Consider the following 27,500-nt stretch of genomic DNA (forward strand, 5'->3'; position numbering starts at 1 on the left):
AATATGACCTACTGCACTGCTTTTTAACTGTCAACTTCATCGCATTATCCTCATAGTTACTATTTATAACCGTTACATTTTGCCTTTACATTCTTTGTTTCCTTTATTGCGATATTGGAGTGCAAGTAAGAACTACAGTATCAAAAGATTTGAGAATTAACTCCTCATATGTACACCAAGAGTGGAATAATAAAATATGGCATTATGTTAAAAAAAAAAAAAAAAGCTGTTTCTTGCTACATTTTTCTGGTGAGAGGCCTCAGTGTAGTGAAGCTCCATTGAATAGAAAATGTGTAGTTAAACTCATATTTTGTGAAGAGCTTTGTATATAAAATTCAAGTGAAGTGCACTATCATGGGAAAAGAAAAGTCTTTGTGGGGGAAAAAAGAAAATAGCCAAAGGGATTTTTATGGCTGTTCAAAATTATTTTGAAAAGAAAAAAAGAAAAACTTTTGTATTAATTGTCATTGAATTTACCGTTTCTCTAACCATCTCCAAGTTATTAGATGCAGAAAAAGTGCCATCTACTGTAATTCCCGGCGTACAGAGCGGACCTGGTTATAAGACTCACCTAGTACATTTGTAAAGGAAATACCATTTGGTACATATATACGCCGCACTTGTGTAAAAACTGCAAGTACCCACATTGAAACACGATATTTACAAAGAAATTCGGTACAGAGAGTTTAACGCAAGCGCTGCCGCGCTAAGGCTAACGCTAAAGCTAGCGCCATGCTCACAGAGCCGGTACATACCGGTAAAAAAATCACTGAGACCCGCCAGTAACGCCCTAGCACAGCATTAACAGGGTAGGACAGGTAAAAGTTACTTCCTTGGCACACATATTCCACCGGTCTCACTCTTACCTTTTCCGCTAGAGTGCCCCCTTGCGGCCATTAGATAAAAAATGCAACACCGCATAAGCCTCAGGATTGAAAGCGCGTGGGAAAAAAAGTCGCGGCTTATAGGTCGGAAATTACAATAATATATGAGGACTGCAACAATGATTTCCCAGAATGCATCGCAAAAGCTTTTGCATTGTCCTGTAGCTCGTTAGCGTTGAGTATCTTCAGAGTGAAACTTTGGATTGGAATCTCACGTCGTCGTGTAGATTTGTTACCGTATTTGTTTGTCAAACACAATTCGCTGAAGTCGTAACTGTACTTTAATCAAATTCTGCTTTGAATACATTTGCAAGTATGGATTGCAATAGTCAGTAGCAGTAGTAAAAGTTTTCAACCTATTTTTGCCCAATGTACTTCATTGTTAACAGATTCTTATTTTCATGAATAGCAGGAAGAGTGTGCTGAACGTGTCGCTTTTGGTTGTCAGGCAAAAACTATTTTGAGGCGTTTGTGAGCGAGTCTGAAGGCGAGCAGAGTTCCGTTGACCGCACCGCACATTTGAAATCAGCGCAGTCCGTCCGGCAAAGCTGGCATCCTAACATACTTTTATTTATTGAGCAGGTATTGGAGATGCAACATACAGTAGCAGCGATACAGAGTGGGTTTTTTAGGCTTCGGGTCGAAGAGGAGGAGGAGGAGGAAGAGGTCGAGCTTCAAAAGCACCCACGGCAATCACATGGTCAGCTCCTGGGAGGAATATACAAAAATTGAACATGCTGAAAAACTCTATTCGTCATTTCTGCGGGTGTGTATGTAAGTCAAATCTTCATTTGAGTGGTCAACAGAAAAAAGTTCAGCCCGCGCGGTGCGACGGTCTGAGCGCTCCCGGTGCTGAAAAGTCTCCTTGTGATTAACGCGCATGCGCGTGTATTTCGTAACTTTCCGGCCAGTCCGAAACATCGCCATCGGTCTTTCAACATGTGCCATTCGACAACTTGTCGCCGAGCGTTCATGTTCGCTACGGACGTCTCAGAAAGATGAACAACTTTCTGTTTGTTTGTTTGACTTTTCAGCACGGGGGAGCGCTCAGACCGTCACAGCGGCTACAAATTCCGTGGTTGTGAAGCGACACCTGACCTGACGCTCACACTGTTGGTAAACACAAATCGTGGACCAACTGGTTGTGTTTGGGTGGCTAACAAGTCAGTCGACAATTAAAAATGACGAGGGGAAGAATTTGTAACGACATTGTAGGTAACAGATAAGCCGACACTTTCTTCTTCTTTGGAAGTTGAGCTTGTACTGCCATCTAGTGGAGAAGAACTCATCCACGGATGGCTGAAGAGTTTACCAGGGAGAAATTTGGCTTGTCGTTGACCTCCCATTTTTTTTCTCCCCCGACTCAACCCCCCCTGCGCTATCTGTGATTTATTAATTTATTCCGCCGTCTGCCGCGCTCACCATGATAGCGTTGACTATGTCGTTCTTGTTGTGTTGCAGAGCACGCACGGCCTTGGCTCGGGACACGTTGGCCTGAGCCATCACCAGCTCCACGTCCCTCTGCTCCAGACCCCCGTCGTCCACCTGCGAGCGCAGCACCGGGGGGTAAGAAATTTTGTCCAGCGTGTCTTCCGCCGTCCCGCAGACGAACGAATTGCGAGGCGGGCGTATACCTCCTCTTCCTCCTCTTCGCTCTCCTCCTTGACGTTGAGGCTGGGCGGGACGGGGGGCGCCAAGGGGGTGGAGGTCACAGGGACCTTGAATTTCTCTGCAGCGGCTTTGTGGGCCTGTTGAGAAAGATCCTCGATCTTGGGAGGGTGACAGACGAGAAGAGTCAGAAATGATGGAATCTTTGGAAACCGCCATCAGATTTCAAGATAAAAAGCGATTTACCTTGGCCTCCCCAAATACAATATAAATATCCGACGCGGGGCTTTTAAAGACGTCTGGTCTGCTGATGACAAACAGGATGCTCTTGGACTTTCTTATGGTGATTCTGGTCACACCATGGACCGGCTTTAGGCCCAGTTTTGACATGGCCTGCAAACGTAATGTCATTAAATATAACGGCGTCTGAATTGAAAATAGAGAAGAAGTATCGTTAACCTGACCTTGCGGGCCTTCTTCTCACTGCGGCTCTGTTTTGGTCTGTTCGGGCCTTCGTCTACAGAAGAAAAGGACTGCGGGAGAGGGTAAGTGTGATTTTTAAGAAACATGGCACCCAAAATGCTAATCCGAAGGAAATCAGAGCGCAAACGTAGAACTTTGTGTCATGCATCCTACTGATGACTTAAAAAAATCATAGCCAAAAACTCAACTTTTATTTGGTTCACTTAATTGTGTGTACTTTGGAGATATCTAAGATTCATCACTGAGACCGGTGGAGTATATGTGCCGAGGAAGTCACTTTTACCGATCCGGCCCTGTTAGCGCTGCGCGAGCGTGTTACCGCCGTGTCTCAGTGATTTTTACCGGTATGTTTTTTTTTTTTTTTAACCGGCCCTGTTAGCACGGCAGCACCAGCGTTAAACTCTCTGCGTACCGTTTTTCTTTGTAAATATCTCGTGTTTCAATGTCGGTTTCAATGTGGGCACTTGCGGCTTTTACACAGCTGCGGGGTATGTATGTACCAAAGGGTATTTCCTTTACGAATGTACCGGGTGAGGCTTATAACCAGGTGCGCTCTGTAGGCCGGCAATTACGGTATTTCTAATATTTGGCTTACTTTGTTTTTATTTTCAAAATAGGAGAAACAGTTTCCACGATGACACAAAGTACCTCTAGACTAACCAGCAAAATACCGACTCAATAATAAACATATTCGTAAATGAATATCTCCTCAACAGAATGAAAGACGGCACTCAGACTCACCCTTGGTTGAGGAGATCTCACCGGCTCCTCCACCAGTTCAGGGACTGAGCCCTCACTCTCAGACTCGTTACAAGAAGCCACGAGAGAACCTAGACACACGCAACAGTCTTTTGTTTTTGGGGGATTTCGTTATTTCTGCAATTTATGGGAGAACGTAAAATGTGTCCCCAATGCTCAACGTGTGAAATAGCGACTATGAAACATGTAAACTAAGACGATCTGACGACGGCTATACAAGCATCTGTTAGACGAAGCTATTTTTAAATTTAAAAAAATATTAGGGATAGGAATTCATCATTGGAACTTCCCTTTGAATGGTATTAAAAAAAATCTCAGTCAATGTATCAAAGTATCTGGTTGAAACCCAGCAAGAGTAATAAGGAGCCGAGAGAGTCATTGCGGAGTGATGATGAATAAATCTCAATGTCTTATTATTTAAGTTTTTCAGATTTTATGATGTACTGTAACACTACAAATGGAATGGTGCAATCAAAGGAAACGATGGTGGAGGAGACTCACAACCGTTTTTGAAGTCTTCAGAATTCGCATGGCCGCGCTTGACCGAACAGGCCGACTCTTTGTCGGTCAGCCGATGAGAAGAGAATGGCTGGCTTTTGTTTGGACTGATTGGAGCGGTTCTTGCTGTGGATCCACTTCTGTTTCCTGTTGCTTCTTTGACGACGGACCTTTGAACATGTCTAGAGAGTCCACGATCCTCCTCGTTGTCTTTTGCTCTCTTGACGAAACTGGAATCTTTATAGGGCACGTACTCGTGATCAATACTTGAGCTGAGAATATCGGTTATTATTTGCAAAACATGCGATCCTTACCTTCGGCCGAATCCTTTGTGCAGCCTTGTTTGGCGGTACGGCATGAAGAACTGCAAGATGACTCCTGAGTTGGCTTGGACATTTCCAAAGATGCTGAGGCGAACGCAACACTCTGGTCGGATTTGGTCAGTGTTGTGATGGTGGCCTCTTCCGCATTTGGAAGAATTTGGGAAACAGCTGCTTGTCGGCTCGTGGCAGAAGTGGCGTTAATTGTGGCAGTTGTATGGGATGTTGCTTGGGAAGGCAGTTGGTGGGATGAAAGTCCAGAGTGGGATACCTGCACACGTGTGGGAAGGTCTGGCTCTGGCTCTGTCGAGGCTTGATGGATGGGTGAGGAAGAGGACACGGGAGACGCTGAAGAAGAAGATGGCGTGGCGAGCGTGTTAGCCTGTGAGATCTGATCATCGTCTATGTTATTGTCATTAATATCCACTCGGATTCCTCTCTCACTATTTGACGGTGGTCTGTTATCAAGCACTTCCTGTCTGTTTTCAAAGATCTCTGCTCTGTTGTCAAGTCCTTCTTGTTCCTGGTTTGGTTCTACTGGAGCATTGAGGTTCTCCGGAGTAGGCTTTTCAGAGGTCTCTAATTGGACGTGTGATCCAGATTTGTCTTTCTTCCGCTGACACTGGACTGCCGACATTTCATTGTTGGCCTTTTTGCCTTTATTCATTTTTGAAAGGCCGCCAATCGCCACTGAGCTTCCGTCTGTTGAAGTGCGTTTGGGAGCGAGAGGTTTCTTTTCATCATCAGCAACTTCGGGGCTAGAGTCCAAATTAGTGGCCGCCTTAAAGGCCTTGTGTTGTTTCCGTCTTCGCCCTTTCTTAATCGCGCCGGCTTTTTCTGTGGAAAGTGCATCCTTGGCAGTGTCATGTGCAAAAGCCTCCAAGGTAGTTTGGGAGGAGGCGGGAGTTTCCTTTTTCTTTCGAGAGTTCTTTGTGCATCCCCTTTTCACGTTTTCTTCGTCACCCGTCCCTGAGTTCAAACTCACACACTGCTGTCCCTTAAAGGCATCTTTAGTCTTTGGTTCATCAACAGGTCTGTCAGTCACAAGACTTGCATCACTTGTTTCAGGCTCCGCCAGCACTTCATCTGATTCTGACGGTAATCCGTTATTTGCACGTTGATTGGTTGTAGATCCGTGAGATTTACATGTCGGATTAAAGGACCCAAATGACCCATCTAGTAAATAAAGTGCAACGTTTCCGTCCTGGGTGATTGTCTGATCATCTGGACTTCTCTCTGGTCTGCTGTTGAGATGTTGACTTGTTTCAGATTTGCTCTCTCTGGTGTTAATTGATGTTAAGCTACAATGAGATTCTTCTGGGGATGGTGTTTGTGTTGTGCTTGATGTTTGGCCAGCAAAACTTCCCTCTCGGTCTTCTTCATCATTGGGCGCAACAGAAGCCCTTAATGGCATCTCTTCGAGGGGAATATTAGAAACCGATTCCGTGACCTTGACACTCACAAATTCGGGTTTCACGTCCTCTGACAGAGCGTTCAGTCCTTCACGCATTGCTATTTCAAGTGACTCAAATGTGGAGTCATTATTATTGTTGGAATCCATCCACGTGACTTGAATTTGCGTGTCTGTGTTATCATTGGCGTGATTTAGATTGCTGACATCATCGTTAGGCAATCTCTCTCCCCCATCTGCCTCTGAAATCTCTTCAATTGATTTCCAGCAAACCAAATCAGCCTCAGAAGTTCCTTCTCCTATCGGTTCTTTATCTTCCTTCCTCTTTCCATCCATTCTGTTGTGATCTTTCGTCTCCAGAACATAACCAAAAGCAATGTCGTATTTTTTGTACGCTTCATTATTCATGTTAGGAGTTACAGTATTCTCTGTCCTGCGGCCTCGTGTGCCGCACACAAGTACGCTGTCTGCCTCTAACTCATACTTCTTCCCCAAAGACAAGGAAAGAGACTCTCCTGCTCCCCAAACTCCAAATTCAGAAATGGATCCTGAATGTAATCCATACTTATCATCACACCAAATCCTGGGTCCATGATCAATTTTACTTCTTGTGTCTGTTTCTGAATTTTCTCTTTTGGGTGAGATTGCCAGTGGAGAGTGAGGTGATCCTGACACTCCAAGTACCCTCTCATCAGTACTCAAGTTCTCCTGACCGGAGTCACCGGGGCGATGTTCAGGAGTCAAGGTCAGGTTGTCGGCAAGTCCTAAAATCACCTCCGGGGAGGGAGAGACTGGGATATTGCTGGGGTTGGGACTTGGCTCTTTAGGATAGGAGAGAGGGAGGACACCTTTATTCAAGTCATTAGTAGCAGTGGTCATACCCAAACTAGAGAAACCCAAATCAGTGGCTCTACAGTCTACGCTTGTAATGTCTGCTCTACTGTTCATATTTTTCTTGTTCTGGTCTTCTCTCTCAGGCTTATCAGATCTCTTGGAGGAACACCGTGATGGCACAATTCTACTTGTTCCTGCAGCAACATGACTTCCTGATTGATAATGACTGTGCTTAATAAGCAATTTATAAGAATCCCTTTCTTCGGTGCCTTCATTGGGCTGTTCTACCCCAACATCCTTCATATCATCCTCATCTGCCGATTCATTTTGAAGAACTGGACTACCGTGGTGTGTAGTCTCTAGTTTTCCAATAGAAGGGCAGTTGGAGGATTGGGCAGTCGTGTGGTTGTGAGAGCGCTCACAATGGCTGTGTTTAGATCGCTCTTCCCAGCCAAACGTTTCGATCATCTCAATCAAATTCCCATGGCCTTTGCGAGAAGAGTCACACTGAGTGGGAGCTGTCAATAATTTTGCAGGGATCTCATCTGCTTGTCCCGGTTTTGTATTATCTGATGGACTAGAACGTCCCATTGCTTCTTCAGATTTTTGTCCAATTTCTTTGAATTTGGACTCAGTGGACACGTCTGCAGAAAGACGAGTTGTTTCAGAGTGATTCACTTTTGTATCTGGACATTGCTGTATGTCCAAAGATTCAGTTTGATCAATTGCATTGGCTAATCCAGTTTCCGATTTTGATGGTATTTCAGTAGAATCCAGTGTCGGTTCTAGCGACTGCGCATGCCTCTCGGTGCTGTACAGTCGCTCATCTTCCTCCCCGTTATAGGAGGCAGAATCTAATGAGTCGTCTGTACCGTCTTGGAAACAGAAAAAGTCATCCAGACCCTCATTGATAGACGTCTCTGACAGTGTATGAAGAAAAGAGGCTGAGCTATCCTCATCGGTAGCACCCTCCACCACTTTTCTGACGTACTCTCCCTCTTCGTCATCTTGCTCCTCATCTTCTTCCTCTTCAACCACTCTCACCTCCACCTTCGCGTCCTCAGTCGGCTCAGCACTGTTGTCGCTGTCATCATCATAATCATCATCATCGCCCTCATCATCGTGCCCACCATCCACAGTTTTATTGCAACTGGCATCATCATCTACAGAGTCGTCGTCGTCATCTTCTTCGTCACCGTCTTCAACATCTGCTTCCTCCTCTCCTGCTGCATATGCATCGACATCCTTGTCTTCATTCCTGTCCATGACTACTTCGTTGTCATCTTCTGTGGGAAAGAGAGTGATTTCAAAGGAATCTGCTTTAAAAATAAGGCTCGTGTGAGGAGGAAACGGGATGAGAGAGACGGGAATCATCCTTTCTTCTTCCAGTAAATCCTCAGCACTAGCAGTCTGAGGAAACATAAAAGAACTGGGGCCAGGCCCACCAAAGGCTCCAGGACAGAACGAATCCAGTTGAACGACAGGTGAGTCAGGACTAGGGTTGGACGAGGCTATATCAGGAGTGACATCTGTTGACGTTTTCTCTCGCTGATCAGGTATGTGTCTGTAATTTACCTCGGATATACACGGGTCCAGTTCCAGTTTGAGAAACGTATGTGTGGGTCTGCAGTGATCCTCCATCCTTGCACCGGCCTCCTCTCGCGGACAGAAAGAACTCTCAGACTCTCCACCATCTTCCTGGGAGTCACTGGTGTGGCTGCTACTGCTCCTTGGTGGAGATGTATTCTTTGTCGCCCAACAAGGACGACAACTTTCTCTGGAAATCCTGGTCTCATCTTCATCATTTTGAACCTCTTCTTCTTCAGGTATCGTTGCACCTGTTATCCCAAGCTGCGGATTAATGATATCCTCCGAAGAGTGCATATATAATTCCCTTACCGTCTCACCCTCACGCTCTGGACGTGTTCGCACTTTGTCTTCGCCAACTTCATCTCCGATCTCAGACAAGGAACCAACAAAACAAGCACGGGCCTCCTGCGTGTCTTCGGCGAGCAGGAGGTTGGGAGAAGTGGAAGGGGAGGCAGATGATGCATAGGAAGAGGTCCAGCTTCCTCCCTCAGCTGTCATATAAGAGCCAGAGGGGGAGGTCACAGGGGAGCAGAGGTCGTCGCTGTCTGAGGGCAAGCCTGGAGAGGGGGAGAAAGCAGGAGATCCAGGATATGAATGATGTTTGAGATGCGAGGAGTGTGGCGCCATCTTGATTGGAGTAGAAGGGGCGGTGTAGTACAAGTCAGGGTCGAGGGATGAGGGCAGGCCCACTCGGAGCGGGTCGACGGAATAAGTTGGCTCACAAAAGGACAGCGTGACCGGACACGCCTGCTCACGGACAGATTGGGAAGGCACTTCGACGTTAGCAGGGCTTTGAGCCGCTTCCTTAGACATCAAATTGTCATCATTTGTGACAGGCTCCAAACAAGGGGAGGACACGGGGTAAGGTATTGCAAGCACAGGGGAAACGTGTAGAGTTGAGGATGGCGCATGTTCCGTTTCTTTATCTTCCTTGTCCAGGTTTTTAATTTTGCACTTTTCATCTTTTGTTTCCGTTTGAGTCGTGTTTGTCTTTGTCTGAGCTTCAGCAAAGCTTTGGATGACTGTTGATGGGTTAGCCTGGCCACAGTGTCCATGCAATCGTGTCCTCTTCAGGATCTCCGATGGTTTGAGGAGTGTCTCCTGGCCCATCACCACCCTGGTGTCTGTGGTCTTTGGCTCTGGATAATCACTCTCCACCTCAGAACCAGTCAGGACCTGGGGGTGATACACACATATTAATGTCCTGCATCTAGATCAGGGATAAGAAAAATATATCTTAAACAGACTTTGATTCTCTCCATTTTTACAGGGACAAGGCGCCCACAAGGTCCATGACCGCCTAACTTTCCAGACAATCTCGGCAGGTTTTTGTGTCGATGGTCAGACCCCTCGGGTTGAGGTCTTGGAGTCCCAGTGGAGTTAGGCGTTGCAAGAAATAGTCTGGGTCCAAATGGGGAAGTGTGTGATGGTAGTAGCTTCTGGGGAGTGCTGGGAGAAGGACTGGAACCGCTGTCAGAAGGGGACGAGCCACTGTCACTGGGTGTAGACGCCGTGGACGGATGTCTGCTTTTGCCTGGAAAACACAAATTCCACAGTTGTGAACGAACCTCTCCACTTTTCTCCTGCCAGATACCATTAATGATAACACATCACACATCTGAACCTTTGTAGGGATCAGATTTGATCTTTGATCATTGTTAGATCATCTGGACAGTCGCATTTCCTTTCGCTCTTGCTGTGTCTCTCTTTGAATATCAACATGTGCGATTGCAGTATACTGTACATGAAAAGAAATATCTTCTTTCTTCAAGTCGTATCACATTTGAACCCGTCAGAACAAGTAAGTCATGTATTTGACTACATTCATCCAAACATCCCGAGTGGTTGTGCGATGTGAGTTTGTCTCTGTGACACCGAGGGAACAGAGGCTTCATTTTAACTAGGCCGTTGCCACCGTGACCTCAATCCGCATGCTGATTGGCCATTTTGACACACAAGTGGCACAGCTCTGTGCCAGCCACTGACACACACTCGTGCACACGCACAAACACACACTGTTACTCTGCCAGTGATCATTGTCACCCTACTTCCCGAGCACTGCTCATGGCTGTGGCGGGTGCAAGCCTCAGCACTTGGAATCGCTGCTTGTTCTCCACCACAGCAATAAGCTCAGAAGTGTGTTTGTGTGCGAACTGAGTCATGCCTTGGAGACTTGGCTCGAATGAGAGCGATACCCCCTGCTCAGCATGCACACAACTCAGTCAACACAACGTGGCCCAACATAGAGAATGAATGCTCACCATGCACGCTTTTGTTCTTCCCTGCGCAACTGACGAAAAGGCAACCAGGTTACTGGAGCCTAAACGTTAGCCGCCATATCTCAGCTGCAGTTTCTTAAATAGCTCTGCGCCGCTCCTCTGGGTGAAGGCGGTGAAACAATAAGTGGAGCAGCGTCGCTGAGGCTGCGGCGCCTCCTCGACAGGCCTGAGGGGAGTCAGCCAGTGCTCCAACCAAAAAAAAGAGAACTGTGTGGACGTTCAATCCTTGACTGTCTGGTGCTTTCAAACGTATTAAATGGGATTTCTTGCGTGTGTATGTGTGTGTATGCAGACCGTCAAACATTTCCAATCCATAATTGCATTGAGCTTAGCATGGAGGCACGCACTGGAAAGGAGAGCAATGAAGATTAGCCGAAGTAAAAGAGAATATATGTGCGTGAATGAGAAAGTTGGAGGGGGAAGAGTGAGGTTACAGGGAGAAGAGATAGCGAGGGTGGACCACTTCAAATACTTGGGGTCAACAATCCAGAGCAATGGTGGTGTGGTAAGGAAGTGAAGAAACGGGTCCAAGCGGGGTGGAACAAATGGCGGTAGGTGTCTGGTATTCTATGTGACAGAAGAGTCTCCGCTAGGAAGAAGGGCAAAGTCTATAAAACAGTGGCGAGGCCGGCCATGATGTACGGATTACAGACGGCGGCACTGAAGAGACAACAGGAAGCAGAAATGAAGATGTTGGATGTTGAGGTTCTCGCCAGGGATTAGAAATGAGCTCTTCAGAGGGACAGCCTAAATTGGATGTTTTGGAGACAAGGTTCGAGAGATCAGACTTTGATGGTTTGGACATGTCCAGAGGCGAGAGAGTGAGTATGTCGGTAGAAGGGTGCTGAGCGAGAGGAAGACCAAAGAGAAGGGTGATGAATGTTGTGAGGGAGGACATGAAGACTGTGGGTGTTAGAGAGGAAGATGCACGAGATGGGCTTAGATGGAAAACTATGACACGCTGTGGCGACCCCTAATCGGGACAAGCTGAAAGGAAAAGAAGAATTGCATTTAGCTTAAAAAGATTTTTGAGTTGATTCTAGTTGTTATAGTTCCAAATAAAATTACCTCAATAATATCTAGATGTGGATGAGCTTAAAGATGCCTTAATATACTTGCAAGGAGGAATATTAACTATTCAGTGAAAACAGACTAGAATACATCTCTAAGCTAAAATTCTATCACATGTCCCAATGTAGTTATTAAACATGGCGCTCTCTCTGATTTTTACTCATACCAGGTGTACGTTCTTGTCTGACTTATTCAGATACCAACCCCCAACCACAAACATACTCGACAGTTTAATCAGTCATTGGTCAGTGTTAAGCAAGTCACATACGGGAGAACTTAACAGAAATGAATCCACGATTGTACGTACATTTCCCATCGATTACACTTCCGGGCATGTTTTATTGCTCCTCATGGCAGCGCAACAGCTCAGCTGCTTCAAGCTCAAGAACAGAGCCACTCAAAACAACAACACGTGAGCCTCATTGGAGACAAATCTTCTTTTTTTCAGGTCTCATTAACTTTTTTTTAACGTCTCTTCCTAACTTTTTTTTTTTTTTCAGGAAGAAAAGGTGAGATCATGGACAAGCAATGATGTCATCCCTGGACTGTTCACAACCCCTTGGGGGGGTGTCATACACAGTGTCCATGGTATTTGCCTTCTTGGCGATTGCTACGACATGATGTGATGTGATACACAGTTTTGTGTTTCTTGTTTTAGCAATGCGAATTCCTTTCCACCACGTCCAACTGTTTGTTAGCTGCCTACTTCCTGGATGATGACGGTGGTGATGGACAGATGGGCCGTACCATTATGATTCAGGGAGATCGACTGTTCTATTGAGCCTATAGAGCCCGTGCACGTGACGTCACCATTTTCACGGCGCCATATTGCCGGTCAAACGGAGCTGCGCGACATTGAACGGGAGGAGAATATTTACAATACCCGAGACCTGTTGCGCTGTTGGTTGTCACAACGGACGAGACGGATATTCAAAGAGATCGTTCTATGCAATACCAGATGAAACCACCAGAAAAGACTGATGGATTTCGGCAATTAAACGTGATGGATGATGCCCAACCAAATACACAAGACTGTGTAGCAATCGCTTCATTTCAGGTAGTAATTATTCTTCTCAATCTCAAATTACCATAAAGTATTTATAATGCAAAGTTGGCTCATTTGAGAACAATGTACGATTAAAAAAAAAAAAAAACTGTCGCAGAGGTTTGTGCAGGTTAAGTGTGGCCGCAATCGCTTCCGTGTACGTTCCGTGGAAAGGACTCTGTCCTCTTTTTTTTTTTTTCCAATCATAGTTAATGAATTTGAGTTTGTGTAAAACCAGGGGTCATTTATTTAAATATTGGTATTTGTATTGAATACTAGCTGAAAAGATGGATGGATTCCGGCAAAGGTTAACGTGTGGACGAACGCGCTTCTGCGTTCACGAGCCGTCAAAACCTTCACTATGTTGGATTTATTCTTGATGAGAACAGATCCAGCAACAAACTATTCGTATGCGTCCAGAATTTTTATACACTTTCAAAGTTTTCCTTGTAAATCTCAACAATTTATTCACCAGATCCAGGCCTATATCCAGTTGTCCAAAACAAGCGGAAGTGAATTAACAGTCCAATTTCTTATCGGCCAAAACATCGACTTTGACATTAAATATGGGTCCTCATCGCCAAGTTTATCAAATTTTTCCACGGACCGTCGTTAATTTTCACCTTCTAAATGTCTGATGGTATCAGACAAGACTCTGGGCGATACAATTCCGTGTCGTCTCCAACCGACTTAGCATTGAGCAATGCTTAGCTTGACCGACAATATGGTGACGTAAACAAAAGTCACGTGATGAAAAGTGACGTTATGACGTAGGTGCACGAGCTCTACACTGATTTAAACATTCACAATATATTCCTGTCATCACGCAAGCCCTGCCACAAATAGTAAAAAAAAAAAACATTGAAGTAAATTTTGATTTCCCGCATTTAATCAAGATTGCTTTAATGTCATCCCAGTGCTGCTCCCACCAGCCCTGGCGGGCCGTGTTGGAACTGCCAACATAGCAAAGTACAAGTGCTATCAACAGTACCGCAACCTTTCACAACATCCCAAAGTTTTAGCATGCAAAGACCGTTTTTTTTTTTTTTTTTTTGTTTTTTTGCGTGATGTGTGATTTCTGCCACGCTGCTGTGTCATGATCCAGCAAAGGCTGCCGCGGAGGGCGGAGCCACATCGAGTAGGCCCATGTGACAGTTCGAGGGACGAAGATGAGGCTGCATCGTGCGCACGAAGACGCGGAGGCCGAGGTCCGGGGTTTTAGGGGGATGGGGGGCGGGGGGGGGGTGGTCGAGGGAAAGAATCGAGAATTACGTGACAGTCGCACCGCATGCTTTGCGAGAGTGAGATCAGGGGCGTTCCGTGGACACTTAGTGAAGGCTTTCTTTTTTTCTGGGGTGGGGTGGGGGTAAGTGACTAAGATGACATGCAAGTGCACCACTGCACAACTGAACCTCTTATTAAGAGATGGTCGCCATTCAGAGGCTCTCATAGTAACGTTTGCCTCTTTGCGCTCCCTCCCCCAGGCATCCTACCTGGTCCGGGGAGCCCGATGTGGTTCTCTCCCTGGCCCGGATGCTCGTCGGCGGGCGCGGATCCGTGAGCGCTCTCCCCCGGCATGCTTCTTTCTCTCCGAGCTGCCTGGCTTTGGCTCTGACGCAACAATAAAAAGCCAGAGCAGACAAGGTGAACAAGGGGGGGGGGGGGGTGACGGAGGAAGAGAAAGAGGAGGGGAGGTGATAGGGTGGGAGGGGAGGGCTTACTAGCGACCCAACACTTGCATCTTCCCTGCAGCACGTGGTTGTCAGCGGATAAGCGGCTGCAGGGTTCGCCCTCTGCCGTGTTGTCGCCGCTTTTGCCTTTCTCGGGGTTGATCCGCACAAAAAGTCTTCCCACGGCTTTTATGCTCGTGTTTTCTTTGCGTGTCGGATCCGCAGTCCCCCGCATGCCCGGGCTCTTCCTCTCCTCCCCTCCCGCATCCGAGCTCTGACAGGATCTTGGGAAATGATGTCAGCACAATTTTTTCCAGCATCCCTCTCAGTGCTGCCCTCAATTGTGAAGGATGATACTGCAAAAACAGGGCCACGACGGGGAAGAGAAATATTCATCAAACCGAGGAGGAAGAGAAATTAAGAAACCTGAATGCAGTAAATCTAATTACAATCTTTAACCAGACCCCCAAGGGCAGGGAGAGCATCTGCTTAATCCCCCCCCCCCCCACTTTCCAATATCTGCCTCTTCTGTTATTTTATATTTTTACGTGATCAGTTTCTATGGCAACCGAAAAACTTTCCGCGACAGTGTTAGCGTTCTAGAGAAGAGGGGAAGTCATGCGGACCTTAAAAATGCGTCTATTAGATTCGCATACGCATACACAGACTACAATTAATTGCAACCGTTTATATTTTATATATAATATTTGTCTTCCTCACTTGTGGTTGTTGTGATTACCTATGAAGCAAACAACTCTTCTCGTCTTTTAATGGACCTTTCCGATGGTGATCTTAAGCTCCGCCCCCTTAGCCACAAGCTTCCAAAATGGCGATTGAACAGAACACGTTTGAAGTCGATTCTCTATCGCGTATTCCAGATAATGTTGGGGTATGTTTTTTTTTTTTGCCAAATGCGTCAAACTTATCCAAGAGGGTTCTCCAGAGAGGTCTTGGCTATTTCACGCTAGGATATGTACACAGAATTAAGATTTTGGACGGGGCTTGGACGCAATGTCAGATTTACAGCAAAACGTTGGCGATTGATGCAAAAAAGTTTGACGCCTCACAAACTTCATATTGTAATCCAACAGGATAAAATAGTGGAATCGTACTGCGCATGTCAAGCAGGGTGAGTACTTTTTACTTGGAAAGATCACGAGTAATATCATCGTAGTCTTTATAAGTGAGTGGGTGCATTCATGTGACTTGGCTGGTAATGGAACCCAGTTTTCAGTCTAAAAGTCCGATGTGATACAAATAGGCAAATAGGCATTTCTCTTGCATGGCATCACGCAATTACGTATTCCTGACCCGACTCTTCGGCATAAAACATGACACGCTTCGTTCAGCAGATCAGTGATACACTAACAAAGTGAAAGTTGTTCTCCTGCACTGATAATAATTCAATGAAACTTCTCCCTCACTTACCTTCGAACATGCAACCTTGTGTTTGTTGATTTTGTTCACATTTAGTTGTACGTGCGCTCTTCCGCGAGCCTTAATCCATCGTAGACACTTTGTCGACTGTGTTTATCCTAGCAGGTTTGCTTTCATCAGTATTGCACGTTCCGCAAGCACATCTGAGGACCATTTTCTTTGTAACATTAACTTTTCCAAGCGCACGCTACTGACAAACCAGCGTTGCTTGTGGGACAATACGGCGAGATGGGCGTGTCAAGCCAGGGGTTAAGACAATGCGGCGACCTGATTGGCTATTATTGTACGAGTGATTGACAGGTCGGAAAGGTCCATTTTTCCTCAATGTCATTCATAACACAGTTAACAGTTTCATTTGCACTCAAAATTGTTAATGATAATTATTTTGTTGAGTATTTTGTTCCAGATTCGGACGCTGGTTGACGCAATAATGAGAGTGGTAGTGTACATAAGGAGCAGCCATTGGCAAGCTTTTGCATGCAAGGCTCACATTTGATTTTTAAAAAGGAGCAGATGGGTCAGGTAATTCATAAAAGAGGTAAACAAAAAGAGATAATAGTTCAGTGTTTATGGCAAGTCATTTCTTTTAGCAATATTTTCCCGTTTTAAATAATTCACTCCCTGCCCAGTTAATGTGAATATTTGACATGTAATGACGTCAATGGCATTGAGTTAACTGATGCGCTAATGAGATAAAACAATCTAAAAAATATATACAATACTTTTTAATTAACAATTGAGAGGTGAAAAAAAATGCTAAATTACCACAGCTGGTAAAACGTTGGCCTCACAGTTCTGAGGTTCCGGGTTCAATCCCGGACCCGCCTGTGTGGAGTTTGCATGTTCTCCCCGTGCCTATGTGGGTTTCCGCCCACATCCCCAAAACATGCAACATTAATTGGACGCTCTAAATTGCCCCTTGGTGTGATTGTTTGTGCGGCTGTTTGTCTCGATCTGCCCTGCGATTGGCTGGCAACCAGTTCAGGGTGTACCCCGCCTCCTGCCCGTTGACAGTTGGGACAGGCTCCAGCACTCCCCGCGACCCTTCGTGAGGATAAGCGGCAAAAGAAAATAGATGGCTGGACTACAGAACTGCTTGAACATAAATGGTCTGTAGGCCAGACAAAAGAATAACTGATTTGCCTTTGGGAACCATCGACTACCCCTAACCTTAAAAATATGAGCAGTTTTGCATTTTTGTCAGCGGTTACCAGTCACAACTGTACCAGAACATGAAGAATACTTGTTAGAGGCTCGTACGATTTGCATGTCTTGTAGTTTCATTTCGCCCCAGACATCCTCCGCCTGAAAATAAAGCGATGACTCTGGAAAACCACATAATGAGAGAAGGAATTCACAATAAAACCTTTTTATTCCATCACACACATCCGTGAAATTATCAGCATCATTTTGAATGCCCCCATTTAGCACATTTTCGCCAAATGTTCTGTAATGAAATCGCGTTCCTCGCAGATGCTGCAACTCGGAGCCTGACAGAAACAAGAAGGAGTGAAGCCCTCGCTGCTGGGGCTTCTGACTCCAGAACTCTTGCTCACCATCTCCATGGAAACAGGGAAAACCCCACGCGTTGCCACAGGAACGACAGGCAATATATGTGATATATTTTTATTGTTTGTTGGTGCAAGAGCACTCCCCCCGCAATGCTGCGCCGTTTGTGTGTGCGTGTGTACTGTATTCCCCGCTTCTAATTTTGCAACTGCGATCGAGACGAGCCAGTTCATTTGGCCATCTCCTCGGCCACAGCTTTGCCCAGCTTGTCCTTTAAATACGCCAACTTCTGATGCGCCGTCTTCAGCTCCAACCACTCATAATAAGGAACCTGAAACAGAAAAAGGCGCATTTAAGCATTTTTGTAAAGGACACTGCGTGGCGGCAAACCGGAAAGGTGCGATGATGACCATAGAAATGAACATCTTGAAATAAAGGAAAGTGGTGTATGGAAGCAAATTAGTGCCACCAGGATTAGAATTTGAAATGTAAAGTGATCATATTTTGAAAGATTGCTACAATTCACTGTCTGAAATTCAACTAAATTGGTCCTTCGAGCCGGATCCCAAGATGCCGGAGGATTCCAGCGCGTGTGTTGAATATCAGAAAGACCGTGGCCACGGCAGACTCCTTCTGAGTCCAAAGACCCTTTCCAGCATTTAGCATTTTATGGTGAATTTTAGTCGGCGAATTGTAGCAACTATTGAAAATGGGATCACTTTACATTTCAAATTCAAATCCTGGTGGCACTAATTTACTTCCGTAGTGGTACACACATTTATGTCTTGCATAAAGCGACCAGAAGTCGACCCACTTAATGAGGGGCAAAGAAAGTTGCTGCAAACCGCCTGCTGCACGTTTTGCTCCACATCGTCAAAGTTAATGGAGAGTCCATCTTTTTTTTTTTGCCGAATACCTTTTGCACTTTAATGACCGTTAAAGTTAGAAGGTCAAAAATAGAACTCACCGTTGCCAATATCAGAATCAGATTTAAAGGAGGGCTTTGTCAAAAAAATAGGAACTGGAGCACACATTAAAAGTTAGTAGATGAGGGTTCAATGTTTTCTTTTAATGGCAAAATTATCCACAGATTTCACCTAAAAACATTTCTAAATTGGAAACTATGATCAAAAGTCTTGTCGCGCAGACGTATCAGTGACCCCGGCTGGAAAACTGACAGCCAACCAGTGTTTGGTCCAGTGCTTCCTGTTCTGACCCACCGTTGCTCGTGGATATGTTTCACCGAACAGAGAACGTCCACGAATCTGGCATTTTGTGAAAACTAATTTCAAACAAAACAAAACAACAAGAATTATATTAATAATAATCATTAAATTAAATTAAAAGAACGACAAATTTGGGTGCGCTTTCTCATTGTTGTCACAGTTCGGGGCACAACACGTCGGCATCTTGGTCGAGCTCGAAAGAATGAAACCTGGCAGATATCCAGATATTGCGTGGATTTCAAAAATGTTCTTTACTTTAAATTTTGTTATTTCAATTCCTGTCCAAAATATATGTAATAATGATATTACTTCCGATTGGAGGATTTATTGTACATGGAAATTTTGGGCAAAGTCCTCCTTTAATAGCCAAGTATGTAACACCACACAAGTGAGTCATTTCAATTCCAAAAGTGACTCTCGTGTGTTACACAGATTAATTCAACACAACTACTATTTAGAGGACAATTTCTTAGGATGCTGAATGTTGTGTTAGCTGTCAGCTAGACAATTGTCGCAATTATAAAAATACAATCAGGGAAAAAAATTAACTGTACACTTGTATACTTACTATATGTATACTATACTGTATACTTGCACTTGTATATTAGCAAGATTTGAAGCAACCATGATCATAATCACAATCGCACTTACTTCCACGACGATGAAGCCGGCGAGCTGCAAGTGTCGCTTCATCATGGTGAACCGTCCCAGAAGGTCTCTACTCTTGGAGCCAAAGTTGGGGAATTCCCACGCTACAAAGGCGATCCTGAACACAGCATGGAGAGCACTTTAGAAAGTTAAGACGACAAATAGAACATAGATGTAAAAACAAACTAGATTAAGTTAGGCCTGCTTTGTTGTTGTTATCCACTGATTCCCCTCCCCAAAAAAAGGGCTGGACGGCTCATTGGCCACCAAAACTGAAGTCGCTGAAAGTAGATATCCGCCATCTTGATACTCCCACAACAACCATGCCGACTTGTGCGTTAATCGCCAGTTTCGTGGCTGTGAGAAAACATTCCACAGGTAAGTTAGAAAGATTTACTTTGCAACTGTTAAAGTTTGTTTGCAAATGTTTCTTTTTTTAAATTTATGATGAGCTTAATTCACTTGAACAAAATTTTAGTTTACAGTTGTTGTTGTTCACTCTCTGCTTCAACTTTAGAGGCCGACGGCTTTTCGCGAAAAAGCGAGGTAAATATTTTCCCAAACTTCATCAGCAGATCAGCAAGAAAACACATTTTCTGTAAAATTTCTGATAAATTTCATAAAACAGAACTCTGCAAATTGAATTTGATTTTCAAATGCGATGAAACAAGTTTAAATTTTGTCTGAAATAGGACGTCGCAAGAGCAACAAATGAACAATGAATTTAGGATGTATTTTCCCATTGGGGGTCCTTATTTCCAAAATAATATCGAACTGATTGACTTAAAATTTTATCAATAAAAAATGATTAGTTTTTTGCTAGGTTATTATGATATTGCTTCGCAGCGTATTTTGGGAAAAGTTAACATGTCACGGAAATCAGGCCAAAAAAATATGCAAGGTTTCTTGGTAGTCACGGTGTTTTAGGTCTTTCCTTTGGACTTATCCTTTTTTGTTTTACCAAGTCGAATTAAAAATCCTTCATGTTAGCAGAACCGAAAAAATGTCAAGCTCACATGACCAGTTTTAATTCGACATGCCAAACTTTGAGGAAAAACCCCGCCATAATCGAACCTTTAAACCACGCCCTCCACATGTTTTGGGAGTACCAAGATGGCGGCCAACTGGCTTCAACCAATCGACACACCGCTCGATGTGAATGCTATCCAGTGTTTTTTTTTTTTTTTTCTTCATCTAACTCACCGCCGCGCCCCTTCGGGTAAAGCCTGTTTCCCGCCTCCAGTCGGAAGATGAGGAGCTTTCAGCTGGGATAATTCAATCGGCTTGTTGTCACTATCGACTACCACTTCACAGTCTGAAGAGCAGAAAAGCAAATTACATTTGGAAATAAGCCATCACCAAGAAGAACTGAATTCAATGATTAGCACACATTGCTTCCTGTGTGATGAATCTCTCCACCCCCCCCCCCCCCCCCTTACCAATAGTCCATCCGTACACAGTGGTGACCCCCGTGCGATGCATCGCTGTCCTGCCATCCACCAAAGCGGCCAGAGCCTCCCTCAGGCTGCTCTGCAGCGGGGAAGGAGCTGAAGCGCTGGCTGGGACGTGCAAAGCGTCGAGGCGGGCCGAGGACGATCCAGGATGCTCTAAATTCAGCGTCGCGGCGAGGTGCAGGAGCTTTAATTTGTAGTTTTCGACTCGAACTGCACTGCCGTCTGCAAATGGGGAAAAACATACCCCAATCAATTGTGCCAGAAATGTGTACTGCTCACTTTTGAGATGTGCGCACCTGACAGCTTGTCAACGTGTTCCTGCTGGAGCAGCGGAATGAGGTAGTCTGGCTTGGCCTGCTGCACCACGCACAGGGACCAAGCGACGTCTGTCTGTAGGAAAGGCTCCAGACCTGAGAAGGAGTTCTCCAGCACTGGATGAACCTGAACACAACGCGTACAAGCAAGACTTTTTTTTAATGAGCTAGTGCACCTTTGATGAAGACAGTCTGAGACGGTTCCTGTGCCTACTTGGGCCGTGTGGAAGGATGGGTGGGGTGGGTGATGGCTTGGGGGGAGGAGAGATAAAATTCAGCTAACTGCAACCAAAAAATTGGTCAATGCCTTGAGGCAATAAAAAATACATACCGTAATCGTAAAAGCCGTGACACTTTCACACTTTCAATCCTGCGGTTTATGCGGTGATACGGATAATTTGTCCATTTTTTTTTTCTAACGGCCGCAAGGGGGAACTTGAGCAGAAAAGGTAAGAGTGAGACCAGTGGAATAAATGTGCAGAGGAAGTGACTTTTACCGGTCCGGCCCTGTTAGCGCTGCGGTAGCGTGTTACTACCATGTCTTGGTGATTTTTACTGGTACGTTTTTTTTTTTTAACCGGTGTGACGGTCTCCGCGCTCCCCCGTGCTGAAAAGTCCCCTTGTGATTAATGCGCATGCATTACTCACAAGGCGAACTCTGGGTACATAGCAGATGCTTACTGGGAAATCCCCCGCTCTCATAGTTCCCCTTTTTCTCTATAGAGGGAGCTAACATATATTATATCCTAACCCTAACTCTAATCTAACCTTAAAACGAATGTAAGCACATACCTGTACATTCGCTGTGTTAGGGTTAGCATATATCCATAGCGAACATGAACATTCGGCGACAAGTTGTCGAATGGCACACGTTGAAGCATGGATGTGGGTGTTTCGTCGGAAACTTACAAAATAGACGCACATGCGCATTAATCACAAGAGGACTTTTCAGCACCAGGCGCGCTCAGACCATCACACCGGCCCTGTTAGTGCGGCGCTAGAGTGAGCGTTAGCGCAGTGCTAGCGTTAGCATTAAACTCTCTGTCTACCGTCTTTCCTTGTAAAGATCTTGTGTTTCAATGTGGATTTCAATGTGGGCACTTGCGGCTTTTACACAGCTGCGGCGTATGTATGTACCAAATTATATTTCCTTTACAAATGTACTGGGTGAGGCTTATAACCAGGTGTGCTCGGTAGGCTTGAAATTACGGTATATTGACATAAGCATATTTGTGGCACCTAAAACTGTGTGGCTCTTGTTCATGTTTTCCACAGATTTGTTGCAGATTAAAAGAGAACTGCATTCAGTTTTGTTGAATGCGCAGATGAGCGTTTGCTCACTGAATCTGACAGTGGGGTCATAGATGTGCTCTGCTCCGAATAACACGGGTTCGTGTATGAAGTACAACCTCCACAAGGAAAACTCATGTTTTTTCCCCACTCTGGGATGTGAAATAGAAGCATTACTTGTTGTTGACTGGCACGTTCAAATTATTACCATACCTTCATAAAATTATCCCAATTGTGTGGTGGCACCAAGTACTTGCCAGAACATCACTAGTACCTTTGCATAGAACTCTTCTCCTCTACTTGGCTGGAAGTTCAGTCTGGCAAATGTCATGAGCATGTTCCAAAGCTGCAGATTGCTGTACTTCTCACTGTGCTCCATATAATGCTGGTTAAAAAAAAAAAAAAAAAAGATGCAAATAAGAAGTTACAAAAATGTTGTCACGCTCAACCATGAACCTTTCTAACGTTTAACTTAAACGTGAATTCCGGTGGTTTGCATTAACAATGTATCCAATAGATCATGTAGTATGTACTCTATTTTATGTTGTTATGTTATGATGTGAAATCCTCTCTTGTTTAATAATGATTTGAGAAGATTCTTATCGACAATTACGAATTTTCAGGGGCGCTGCCATTTTCGCGAGTCACATGACCAATGTGGGCGGATGTGACGTGTTAAGTGCCGTTCCAAACGCTGGATTACATGGGACACCATTTATGCCCTGCGCTGATTTCTCAGATTTATCCTCATGTGATGAAGAAATAGCAGTATCGGTTGATCGGGAAGACGGAGGAATACTTCCATACACAGCCGAGAGCGCACATAGGTCATGTGACTCACGAAAATGGCAGGGCCCCTGAAAATTTGTCATTGTCGATAAAAATCTTCTCAAAACACTATAAATGAGAGAGGATTTAACATCACATTATCAAGATAGTGTTCATATTACATGACCTATTGGATACATTGTTAATGCAAACCAGTGCATTTCCCCAGGAAGATTTCAAGGTGTGTGGTTACAAGGACTGACCTCGGCAAAGGCCTCGAAGAGCGGGACGTGAAGCCATTTGAGGAAGCCCATCGACTTTGCAAAACGCGTGACGTCGGACGAGGTCAGTTCAGAGACCCTGGGCATCAACTCGGAGGCCATCCGCTGAAACGCTTGAGATTGATGGAAATTCAGCTTGCCTGGAAAATCAAAATGGCAAACATTCTTCAGATAATGCACGAGGTGGACTTTCCTGTAGAATCTAGCCCAATACAAGAGTGCTATTAAACAGTTATTGATGTTATTACCGTATGCGAAGGCCATATCGAGTAAGAGCGGAGTGGTGAATTCAGACGACGGTCTCTGGAGGAGGTGGTAGGACAGAGCCCTGAGGAGGGCCACGGACCTGCGGCCCAACGCCGCTAAAGACACGCACACTTTGCGAATTTCTTCCGCTGAAAAGCCTTCCGCGAGCTCCAAAGCCTTACGGGAGGGAAAATAGAAGAAAGGTTAGCAGAAAGCACCGTACATACGTACGCATATTTTCAGATAAGGTCGGTGCATTTATGAACTCAACTGCACAGATTGTCTATTTTTATAATACAGTGCTGCGTTGAGACAGGTTAGCTTGCACGACCGAGTATTTATTTAGTGTAGCTGGAAACTATAGAAAATGGAAATCATGGAGTGAAATACACAATGAGACATGAGGAAAACTGGACAAAATATGCCATAACATCAAAAGATGCTACTACATAATGTGGAACCAGGTTTATCTTAATTTTGTTCATTGGTTCCCACCACTTATTCCTTTTGTTGTTGTTATTATTATCATTATGTGTTGTGCAGTGTATTTTTTTTTTAACTCACAAGTATTGCATCTTGTCAGAACAGGTATCACCCAAAAGTTCCGATATCCAAAAGTTCCAATAACGAGAACATTTGAAACCTCAATTTTTTTTCTTTTATTGAAGCAAATATGTAAATCTGTGTACATTGTTTTTGGAACATTTATTGTACGGTGCTTCAAGGTGGTATCATTTTTCTTCTTTTTTTCACTACAATGATTATTCTTGTTTGCCCTTTAAGGTATTTTTTTTTTTTTTTGGGCTCACTTACGGGTATGAACTTGATTGAGGATGGCCTACTAGGTTATATAATTGGAGATGAGAGAAACCCTCCTATTCTGCCATTTATAAAGGTATTATTATCCCACTGTTAATGAATGTAAATTATTTTTTTATTATTTATTTTATTATTATATTAATTTTTTTCTCTCTCCCTTTTTTCTTTCTTTCTCTGTATATAAAAATGTGGGGAAAAAAAAACAATTTAAAAAAAGAGAAATAACTTATAAATGAAGTCGCTGTTTTCATTTACACAACAAGAAAATACTTATTACTACTAATAATTGTAATCTCAATGTTGGCTTTGTGTTTCAAAACCACATTTATGTATTTACAGCGAACATGATGAACATAACGCATCACCATACCTTGTCCTCGAGTCTGTCCATCAAGACAGGTGACAAATGTTGTCCTTTGGAAATTAACCCGCTGACAGTTTTGGCGTCTGAGATTTCAGTCCAGCGCAGTTCCAGCTGTTTTAGCGCCGAGTTCACGATGGCCACATCTTGCTGGGCCTTCCTGCTGGTCCCCCACTCTGCCAGGAAGCCGAGGTGCTTGTAACTTAACCGGCGGATTCGCCACAGCACCTCCGTTTGGATTGAGGCCAGCAACGGATCCGTTTCGGGGACGCCGATCACCCAAAGAGCCCGCAAGATGGACACGAGGGTGCTGTTCCACACTGTTGATATCTGGAAGACATACATCAGGAATTCATCCTCACAGATGTTGACATCCGGGCACTTGCTTCCTCACCTGCTGCGGTATAATATCCATCATGTCCCGCAGCCTCGTGTCCGCGGCAAGCTGTCGGGGAAATTTCCCCTGCGTCTTCTGCACAATCCTCGTCCACGCCAGCAGAGTACAAGCTGCTTGGTTTCCATTCCCTCCATGTTGTTCCCAGGCTCGCAGGACGTCCTCGGGCACCGCGGCCTTTTCCACCGTCTCCTCCAGCTGCGTGCGTGTCGGCATACTTAAAAACGCGTCCTCTCTCGCCTGCGCCCCCCTCTCTCTCATTGACCTCTCCGACACATACGGCCGGCACCGAGTCCTCTGCAGCTCAGCCAGGCCGGCGGCTGACGGCGGCAGGCAGGCGGCGGAGGCCTGGGAGGAGGTCCTGCAAAGCAGGCGGGCGTATCGGCCCAAGAAACGAGCAGCCATGGGGCTCTTGAGGTCGGACTGCGGCGGACAGATGAGAAAATGTTCTCACTAGTCAGCAGCCCAGGGTACCATTCCACATTGAACCTAAGATGACATTGGACAATACGGTGAGTCTACACCATTAAACAGTAAAACAGTACACAGAGACAATGAATATTATCAACCAGGTTATGAATAAATGTTATGATCACATGGCTCGAAGTAATTTAGTACAAATACTTTGTTACTACAGTGTCATTTCAAGTAGTTACTCAAGTATTTATTTTTCTGATGTATTTTAAATTTGTATACTCTTTCAATAACTGTAGTTTTGTTGGCATACAGTGTTTTGGTTTCTTTCAGCACAATTGTAGTTTTTTTTTTTTTTAGAAAAAAGGAGAATTATTTTGTTTGCAGAACATAGTACATACTACAAATAGTATTACTTTTATGACATAATTTTAAGTACATTTCAGTGTGGTAAAGAAGCGAAGAAACGGGTCCAAGCGGGGTGGAACAGTTGGCGGAAGGTGTCTGGTGTTCTATGTGACAGAAGAGTCTCCGCGAGGATGAAGGGCAAAGTTTATAAAACAGTGGTGAGGCCGGATCAGAGACGGTGGCACTGAAGAAACAACAGGAAGCAGAACTGGAGGTAGTAGATGGTTTGGACATGTCCAGAGGCGAGAGAGTGAGTATATTGAAAGAAGGGTGCTGAGGATGGAGCTGCCAGGCAAAAGAGCGGAAGAAAGGAAGAGCAAAGAAAAGGTTGCTGGATGTTGTGAGGAAGGACATGAAGACAGTGGGTGTTAGAGAAGAAGATGCACGAGATAGGCTTGGATGGAAAAAGATGACACGCTGTGGCGACCCCTAACGGGACAAACCGAAAGGAAAAAAAGAAGATTTTAAGTACATTTCAGCGTCTGGACTGTTTTTTTCCTCCCCTGAAGTAAATAAATTGAATAAGAACTACTTCTGCAAATCACTTTCCCCCTGTATCTTAGTAAATGCACTCCTACTCGAGTACTTTGCTACTTTTGGAAAGCCTCTCTGTTTGCATTTCAGCCATTAGCATAGTAAATGCTTTTAGCAAACGCTGGTTGCGTAACACACACACACACACATTGTTTTGGTCAGCAGTACGCTGCAGAACTGGTGCAGTAGCCTTGCAAGTAAGTGTCACCTGTCCCCGATTTGACAAGTAAGAGACGAGACGTGCAAATAGGCGGCGGCGGTCTTAGCTGTCAGTGTTGTGAAATGCTGACCTTGTCGCGTAAAGTGAAGACTTCTCAATCAGCAATTTCACCTCCTGTCGTGCGTCTCTTGCCAAACAGCAGCCGTCCGCCACGAATCACAGCACCATCCGTTGTCAAAAACAGCCCGCAACACAGAAATAAATGAAGTGATACACTTAATGGAAGGTCTTCACATGGGAAATTGGAATGCAGTCGCCGGTCGCATGAAAATGGCGTCATCGGCAAGCCACCGTCACACTCGCTCTCCTGCAGTTTAATTTTTTTCCCCTATTCATTTTAAAGTAGTATTTTTCCCGATAGCTTACAAAAACTACATAACTATTAAAAAAAAAATTAAACAGCTTGGTATTCTTCCGCTACATACTGCCGGTTGGAAAAACAGCAAATAACAAACAACTACCGCCACCTAGAGATTGGAGTCGGAACTTGCCTGAGAAACGAAAGTATGCGGGGATACTGGATATATATATTTGTTAATTTTGTTATTTTTGAAAGAATCCATGTCGACCTGATTCTTGTTCCATGAGCACCTTTCTTCCCCAAGATACACAGTCATAAGCATAGAAATAAAAAAGCCATCGAAATGTGTATGAATTGATTGTCACACAGAATACAAAAGAAATCAAACAATTTCTTAAAGTTTATTAATTGGAACGTATAAAAA

The 27,500-nt window shown here is 44.6% G+C and overlaps 2 protein-coding genes and 1 long non-coding RNA gene across 7 annotated transcripts; 1 reads left to right on the forward strand and 2 right to left on the reverse strand.

Moving 5' to 3' along the window:
- Positions 1-1,176: 1,176 nt before the first annotated feature.
- On the reverse strand, positions 1,177-16,132 carry nacad (NAC alpha domain containing). Of its 4 annotated transcripts, none has more exons than XM_061819907.1 (12): positions 15,173-15,250; positions 14,504-14,808; positions 14,276-14,393; positions 9,635-9,921; positions 4,547-9,563; positions 4,239-4,469; positions 3,717-3,805; positions 2,957-3,025; positions 2,739-2,885; positions 2,519-2,653; positions 2,307-2,429; positions 1,177-1,592 (listed from the first exon to the last, which is right to left on the reverse strand). In XM_061819907.1, exons 3-12 carry the CDS (start codon positions 14,358-14,360, stop codon positions 1,578-1,580), a joined length of 6,198 nt encoding a protein of 2,065 aa, XP_061675891.1. In that variant the 5' UTR covers positions 14,361-14,393; positions 14,504-14,808; positions 15,173-15,250; the 3' UTR covers positions 1,177-1,577. The 4 variants fall into 4 exon arrangements, with proteins under 4 accessions (XP_061675891.1, XP_061675888.1, XP_061675887.1 ...); XM_061819904.1 differs by lacking the exon at positions 15,173-15,250 and adding an exon at positions 15,881-16,132 and having other exon boundaries at positions 1,178-1,592; positions 4,236-4,469; XM_061819903.1 differs by having other exon boundaries at positions 1,178-1,592; positions 4,236-4,469.
- On the forward strand, positions 15,267-17,502 carry LOC133500782 (uncharacterized). Its single transcript, XR_009795031.1, has 3 exons — positions 15,267-15,341; positions 15,544-15,581; positions 17,363-17,502. It is a non-coding gene; the product is annotated as an uncharacterized LOC133500782 (long non-coding RNA).
- Positions 17,502-27,247, reverse strand: tbrg4 (transforming growth factor beta regulator 4). Of its 2 annotated transcripts, XM_061819908.1 has the most exons (11): positions 26,846-27,246; positions 25,200-25,688; positions 24,815-25,135; positions 23,628-23,802; positions 23,362-23,519; positions 22,605-22,715; positions 21,023-21,167; positions 20,712-20,948; positions 20,476-20,587; positions 19,276-19,390; positions 17,502-17,729 (listed from the first exon to the last, which is right to left on the reverse strand). In XM_061819908.1, the coding sequence occupies exons 2-11, from the start codon at positions 25,602-25,604 to the stop codon at positions 17,628-17,630; spliced, it is 1,881 nt and encodes a 626-aa protein (XP_061675892.1). In that variant the 5' UTR covers positions 25,605-25,688; positions 26,846-27,246; the 3' UTR covers positions 17,502-17,627. The 2 variants fall into 2 exon arrangements, with proteins under 2 accessions (XP_061675892.1, XP_061675893.1); XM_061819909.1 differs by lacking the exons at positions 17,502-17,729; positions 19,276-19,390 and adding an exon at positions 19,412-19,629 and having other exon boundaries at positions 26,846-27,247.
- Positions 27,248-27,500: the final 253 nt, after the last annotated feature.

Source organism: Syngnathoides biaculeatus, chromosome 5 (assembly GCF_019802595.1).
Source record: "Syngnathoides biaculeatus isolate LvHL_M chromosome 5, ASM1980259v1, whole genome shotgun sequence".
Taxonomy (NCBI): domain Eukaryota; kingdom Metazoa; phylum Chordata; class Actinopteri; order Syngnathiformes; family Syngnathidae; genus Syngnathoides; species Syngnathoides biaculeatus.